Source organism: Antedon bifida, chromosome 1 (genome assembly GCF_963402885.1).
Source record: "Antedon bifida chromosome 1, ecAntBifi1.1, whole genome shotgun sequence".
Taxonomy (NCBI): Eukaryota; Metazoa; Echinodermata; class Crinoidea; order Comatulida; family Antedonidae; genus Antedon; species Antedon bifida.
Genome location: NC_136226.1, coordinates 7,224,650 through 7,232,625, shown reverse-complemented (window position 1 = coordinate 7,232,625; position 7,976 = coordinate 7,224,650). Strand labels below are relative to the sequence as shown.

Below are 7,976 nucleotides of genomic sequence, written 5' to 3'. Positions count from 1 at the left end.
ATTGGATCGAGTGCGGATTCCAAGCGACACTAATCAATGTTTGGTACAAAAGCGCAAATATAATTACCGAACCTTCTCAATAGGTACTTAATGTAATTAGTTAATAAAACTCATCATTCCATTTAAAGAATTCGGTGAATTACAAAGGTGCTGTGATGAACATCAAGGGCCCCGCACTAAAGATTTGTATTGTTACTTATGGCGAACAATCCCTATACAACAATGGGCTCAACTAAAACAACCTTAATCGTTGGGGTCGCTTTTTCAACTCATCTTACAAAGTATGTATTGAGTTTTATAATTACGTCTGCGAATTGTGCGATGCCTGTGTATATTCCAGCATTGGCTAAATGACTCTCGCGGGACCTGACTTTGTCTTCTGAAACTCTATAACTAAATCCATTATTACGGTAGAGATTCGTTGAATACACTCACTTATGAGTCAAAGCGCCGAAGCATCGACACTTCCCGAGTTGACTTGTGTTACGCATAACGATAAATTCAACCGCTTTACTTGGAATAAATCTATCGAATTATTTTACTTTTTTTCCAAAGTTTAATTAGGGTTTTAAACAATAAAACGCACAAATTTGGAACATTTTTTCAACTTTTTAACGATAATCGTTACGAGATACAAGATATTTTTTAAAGAGTCAGGACAATGTCGGATGGTATTGGACAGGTTACTTTAACAAAGGAAACATTAAAATTTAAAGAAACTTCTGGCTGGAGAATTTCAGAAACACGCGAACGAGAAGCACACAAAAAACTAATTGAGCCAACGTCCCAGTCTAAAGGCACAGTTATGTCAGCTCCAATTTTACATCGACCTTTCTTGGATTCACCGCCACCACAGCCAGCTCCAATGCCAGTAGTCGCCCCGATGCCTGTGTACCTGGACACCGACCCTAGGCTACCGTGCCCTCTGGAATCTCCAAGGTCTTCCCCTAGCTCGGTTATCTTGGACGCTTCTGAAACCAACTCGAATATCTCTGAATCGGACTTTATGACAGAGACACACGCTTGTAAACAGAAACAACTGGAACTTAATTATGATGATTCAGATGTACTTAAAACAAATATTGATAGTAACAACTCAGAGTTATCATCTCAACATTTAAAAGGTGAGTACAAAATAGTTTACTACTTCTATATGTTATAAATTGATTCTAGAACTATCTAGTAGGGCCTACAACTTGTCTAAAGACCTATATCGATAATTATCATTTATAGAAAAGGCTATAATAAGAAATATTGATTTACTGTAAGTTCTAGAATGTTCAGAAGGCATATTTATTTATTTGAATAAAAATATAGTTTGACATGGGTGTGAGAGAAAGCAAAAGTTGTCATCTTGTGATGTACTTACTCAATCACTTTTCTATTGATTTGCAATTTTTATTTTTTTCTCTGATATGTTTTTCAGAGTTTGTTAATAATGTTTTGAGAAAGTAAACATTTGAAATTTATATTATACTAAAATGTAATGCCTTATTAATAACTTCAGACAATTGTACCTTGGCCTACTAATATTAAATTATACATATGTGTAGTATGAAAGTTTTTGGGGACGAAATTCCAATTTTATGTACATTGCAAATAAAATGTGAGGGCTTTAGATATTTGTTATGATCACGATTATTTTTAAAATGATCATTTCTTTCATTCAATGTTATTATTCTTATACCTATACTTTATACAACTAAGCATTTAATATAATAGTTGAGTTACATTTTATTTTTACCTAGGCCTAGTGGTGTATAATAAATAACATGTTTTAATGTTTCAATCCAAATTTAGTTTCGACCAAATTTAAAATATATATATATATTTTATCGAGATTGAAAATATAATATATAAATAATCATTGAAATTAATCTCAACGAATCATTATGTTCTCAAATTAATTCTTTTTTCTTTGGAATTCACTAATTTACAAATACTTTAATAGTAATTAAGCCATTTTGGTTAGACCTTATTGGCGTATCTTTAATGATCACATACTCATTAATGTATTTTAAATCATTTTTCCACATAATCACGAGTAAATCTCTTATTACACCAACATGTGGCTTTTCTAGTACACATCAAATTCATTAACATAACTCATGAAAATTAAGTTTATAAATATGCGTTGGAGTAAAATAATTATTTTAATTGATGTATAATTGTTTAAGTAGTAATTACATAAACGCCCACTTTAGATTTTATCAATGATAAATCGTTTTTAAAGTGTTCATCGTAGAATCTCGATGCAGGTTTTCGTTACTTCGTGGTTTTCTTTCGTTCGGGTTCTTAAAAAAGTGAATGTCAAACTCATTATTACATCGTATACCAAATATAGAATTATGTCTCATTTGAATACTCAAACAATTACAACCAACATTTCAACAGTTTGTCCTTAAAAAATTGTCAGATTTGATTACTAAAGTTTCTTAAGAAGGTTTGCAATAACCAAAAGGGCTAAATTTATACAATATACAACTTTGAATGGATTCAAAAGTTAGCAAGTTTTGTGTAAATTCTGTTGCAGCAAGTGATCCACTAGATGGGCAGCCTAGGCGTTATCGAACAGCGTTTACAAGGGAGCAGATCGGGCGGCTAGAGAAGGAATTTTGCCGTGAGAACTATGTATCAAGACCACGAAGATGTGAACTAGCAGCCTCTCTCAACCTTCCAGAGACAACTATTAAGGTAGATAACGTTAACTTGTTAATTTTAAATGCCAATGTAATTTAATAATAAAGTGCTCTGCAAAATACTACATGTGTTCTGATTCTTCATACAAATAAACCATGTTATTGCTTTAAATCAGAATGTTACTACCTATCAATGTTATAGCATTCTCCCTCCTTTTTTCTTCTACCTTTTACTTTAGAATAAAAAATCCAGACGAATTACCCACTTATTTTAAAAATGTCTAAAATCTCGATCCCCAAACAAACCTTGTTCAAATTTAGTTTAGAGACAAAAAAAGTTATAATTATTCGCTGCCTCTTTTTCTTGTATATCATTAACACAAGGTGGTTTAACATTTTTAAATTAATGATAAATCCCCCAATACATTGTTTCTTTATTCTTATTGTTTATATACAATGTTTCATAGTATAATTTCTTTAAACTAACACCTTTAGAAAAAATGAATATAATAATACAAGAATAGTAGTATTTTCATAGATTAAATTAGAATACATAGAGTTATATTATTTATTTTCACGTTGGCCACCACAAAAGTATTGGTGCCTATGTCACAATAAGTGATAATAATCATCATGGGCAGTTTTGGACATGATCTTTTGAATAATATAATTTGAATAACAATTTCATTAACACATCACTGGTTTAGACTTATTGTAGGAAGGACATGTTCTTTTTTCAATGTCATAACGATTTAAAGTCTGATATATAGGAATGAAGAATGTATTTAGTGTGCTGTGTGTTCCCCTTGTTTTATACCTAGCAACCATTCTTGCCTAAATGACATCTTGTTAAGGAAGTGTGGGCGAAGAGTATAACGTTCCTTAGGCTACCATATAAAACATATTTAGGCCTAATCCAATATCGCATGATTGTGTAATAAAAATAACATTTATATTATTACAATTAAATTATTTATAGGGACCTATAATACACGATATTCACATTCAAAAAGTACGACAATGATTTGTTCATGCACGTGAATGTGGATACCGTTGTTTAATTAACACAATTATGACTGTTAATGAGATAAAATACAAACATAATAATAAGTAAATTAATTCGAAGAAATTCATGACAATAAATACTAAAAATATGTTCAAATATGCTATCTATGATTGACAATAATATTAATTCGTAATGTGGTGCAATAAAATTATTTTGATTGTAGAATATACATAGTGCAAAAATAAAAACTTAACGAATCGATATAAAACACAAAGGTAAGTTAATATCTCGGCCTAACTAAATACCACAAAAGTGCCAATAATAATGTTATCTCTGGAATGAATAGATTGATAGTTCATGTTCTTGTTGACACATACTCAATAATATCAGTTAATATTGTTTTACATTAATATTCTCTAACAATTAGTGTTTATCTTGGCGTTAACATACACATAATATAGACCTACTTTTCTGAGGTTATCATGTGTTCTGTTATAAGTGTTTCGCACTTTCTACAAATGAAATTGTATTCAAATTTCGCCTCCAAAAGTCGTGAGAATAACGACGATAAACAATAAAAATAAACTAATAACAATACAATGACAACGAAATTAAATAAAAAAGATAATTCAAATACTGTTTAGAAAAAAAAACGATGGATACTGTAAAATAGAAATAAACATTTCTTTTATGATTGTTTGCAAGAATTAAAAATTATAAGAGAAAATGAATATAATGGTAGATAACAAGAGATATTAGTTAGATACTGATAGTGTACTTAACCTATCTTATTTAGTCTGCATAGTTTATGCATATGAGAATAAATGTGGGAAAACTCCACCAAAGAGAAAAAACAAAGAAATAAAATTTAATTTTAGCAATTTGTATAGTAGGGCGGCCAATATCACAACAAAATAGTTTTTTCGATTTAATGTATTTAATCAATTCTTAATGTCATTACTGATAATGTTATGATTCCGATCATCAGGTCTACAAATATTATATCATTGTGATCAATATCAATCCAAAGGCAATTTACTGGGCAAAAAATGACAATGCTGTGGGTATAAGTGGCTGGATCTCAATGGAGATACAACATAAAATAAGCAAAAAAGCTAAATCAAAACGATAAAGTAAAACAGCCAGAAAAATTAGCAGAGCTTTCGGGCAACACTAGCTCTTCTTTGTGATCAATATCATAAACTTTTTGTTAATTAAAAAAACATCGAAGTTATAAATAACGATAAGCATGATTTTTTAGTATCTATTTTGCCTTTTTATTCTATAAATAATATAATCATACACTAGTGTATAATTATAAAACAACAGAGTAATATATATTCGTTAACGAAACCTTTTCATCGCACGCGTTTTAATAGAATAGAAGAAGCGGAGACAAGCTCTAACATATACTTCAATTATTATGTCGTTCATTACGATTATGATAATTAATTTACTGTAATATTGTTTTTAATATGGTGCTTAGTATGTATATAAGCCAATAAAATACTCTCGTTCGTTATAGATTTAGTTTAGGTTGCCCATGGCGGTAATAAAGATAGTATAAGGTGCATGTCACCGCCTGTCTTTGGTCAAACCTGAGGCGTTATGCATTATCAGTCGTTATAGGTATTAGTACCATCATGTTTCATAATGACTATAATAAAGACGTTTCTAAAAGGCCACCTCATGATATCGAATAATGTAATTTATGTTATACGTAACATAATAGAAAAAAGCACGTTGAAACGGAAGGTGTAGTTGATCTGATGAATAATAATAATTAATGGTTTGTTTGTCACAAGTCCCATACAATTATTCAGTGACACAAACGTTGACCCGTACGTTTAAAAGCTGTTAAATCGTACGAAATGTGTACGTGTGCGCAAACATGTTGTCTCTTTCTCCGATGAACTATCATGTTCAAGTTTTGCATATTCAGTTATCTTCTTCATTGATCATTTTATTAGTTTTCTTATAGTTTAAATTGTTGATAGTTTTGCACTACAATCTTTTTTAATATATACAATATATGATAGTGTTATGTGATTCGTCCATGTGATCAAATTAGATAAATAACATTTGAACCAAATCATGGCCGAAGATTACTTAAATAACATAATTCTAATTAAATATTATTGAAGGGGTGTTTTTTTAGGCATACATTGTTCTCCAGTTTTGGAAATTTGTTTTCTTTTACAATTCATTTTTTTTTTGCAAAATGGAATACACTAATTTTACCAATTAAGCCCAGGGCTATAGAAAGTATGATTTCATCGTGTGATGACATACCGTAGCTTGCTCAGTGGTATGCTTGGTAAATTTTAAATTTGAAATAAGGACTGTGTAAATTGCTAGAATTAAATGATTGAATTCACTAAAGCAAGACAGCTCTTAGTACATTGTCAGATGTGTGTTATAAATTATTCGTCTTTGTCTGACCCCCAGAACGTTTAAAACTTACTCTCGTACTTCTTAGGCTAATTGACTTTGTTAATGCCAAGGATCTTACATTCGACGAAGTAGTTGATAAGGGTTTCATATCAAAGTGCCACTAGCTGTGCAAAGAGATTGGCTAGTGGCACGTGTACGTGTAATTAGCCAGAATTCTACGGTGCTTTAGAACAATCAACCGTCATTATCGAAGTTATCACAATAGTTAATAGATTATAATAATAACATAATTTATGGTCGTTATTTTGTTTCAAGTGCAATTCCTGTTCTGATATCAGTTACCATTTTAACATTTTCCATTGTTGTGTGTGTTAAGGGTTAGCTTGCTTAGTTAGTCTTTACCATCAAAATGTGGATTTATATTTTAGTTTAACTAGGCTATATTTAGGCTACAAGGCTAAATAAAAAGTGGTGTAATGAGTTTATTGTAATTCGGTGTTAAATGTATCTTATCATATTAACTTCTGCATTAAGGAAAAACCATTTTTAAATATATAACATAATAAATAACCAGTTTTTTAAACAATGTACAAAACTAATGACTGTACTGGTTTCACTGATATTTCGGCCATGGGGCTCACTACCTCCATGGCTCAAATATGCTGGGAAGTGTACTCCTCTTCCTAGGTAAAAACAACAACGGTGTGTTTCACAGCTTAAAAGTGAATCTCGCAATATGTAAGCACACTCTGATGTGTTTAATTAGTATTTCAATTTTTTCTTTGTAAGGTATGGTTTCAAAACCGGCGGATGAAGGACAAACGACAAAGGATGTCGATGACATGTGGCTGGCCACACCATCACCTTGATCCCCACCTCTACTCAATGCTACTTGCAGCCAGACCACCATTCACCCCATCAGCCACGGGAGCATTTCACTATTACCCTGGCCTACACCCAAGTCCAGCGACAACAGATCTATACAGCAGTTATGCCATGCAACTTCGCAGCAGAGCTGAGATACTTCGATGTCTGTCTTATCCCTACCCCCAGCTTCCAGTCGCCGGACCACCAACCACTGAGCATACAACTAGCCCGTCCAGTAGTAGCACAAGTAGTATCATATTTCCTAGCCCTGCAGTGCCAACTCCGTGTGTTGTACATCATGGGTGTAGTGGACACTCGCATACCAGTCCATCTTCACTTAGTTTACCAACCTTAGAATCACGATTAACGCCAAGTCGACATCCTCTCAACTCCTCATCTTTCTAAGAATATTATTGTGTTTAATAGATTGTAAACTATAACTGTAAATAGCGTTCATTTACATGTAATAAGTAAGACTTATTCTGTTTTAGAAAAGGCTTAAAATGTATAATATTTGCGATAATATTGTTATTCATTGTATAAAGTTGATATGTAGGATGTAATAAGCTCTTAATAAATGCTTTAACGAATATAAAACTGTACAATGTTCAAAAGGCGACCTCTACCATACAGATCGATCACGAGATTATTACCATTATTAATTGATTAGTTATACATCGATCCCGATAAATCACAAACATTATGTAAATATACTAGTATTGGTCTAAATCCATCATGGGCACTTAACTTTCTGAAAACTGTTATCAGGTATTCAAATCACTTATAAATAAAAATACTTTAGGCCTATCGCCCAGGTCGTGCACAGTAGGTAAAAATACTGAAGTTTGCTAGTGATATAAATAGGTAGAAAGTATAGGCCTAACTATAAATGGTATATTGTTTCCGGTCGGCGAGATGGGACATCCAATGACCGCACATCGGGAGAAATAAATGTACTTAAGAAAACCAAAATAACACAATATTCATAATGACTATTTTAGAAAATATACCTATATTCTCACACGAGATCGTATTTAAATTTCATTATTTCTCAAAATAAGTCAACTTTT

At 31.7% G+C, this 7,976-nt stretch overlaps 1 protein-coding gene across 1 annotated transcript; it reads left to right on the top strand.

Annotated features, from left to right (window-relative positions):
• Positions 1-403: 403 nt before the first annotated feature.
• Positions 404-7,645, top strand: LOC144853220 (uncharacterized). Its single transcript, XM_078711111.1, has 3 exons — positions 404-1,124; positions 2,534-2,694; positions 6,829-7,645. The coding sequence occupies exons 1-3, from the start codon at positions 662-664 to the stop codon at positions 7,309-7,311; spliced, it is 1,107 nt and encodes a 368-aa protein (XP_078567237.1). The 5' UTR covers positions 404-661; the 3' UTR covers positions 7,312-7,645.
• Positions 7,646-7,976: the final 331 nt, after the last annotated feature.

Coding starts and splice junctions, on each gene's coding strand:
- LOC144853220 (XM_078711111.1), top strand. CDS start 662: ATGTCGGATGGTATTGGACAGGTTACTTTAACAAAGGAAACATTAAAA. Junction 1,125..2,533: donor ATCATCTCAACATTTAAAAG/GTGAGTACAAAA, acceptor ATTCTGTTGCAG/CAAGTGATCCACTAGATGGG. Junction 2,695..6,828: donor TTCCAGAGACAACTATTAAG/GTAGATAACGTT, acceptor TTTCTTTGTAAG/GTATGGTTTCAAAACCGGCG.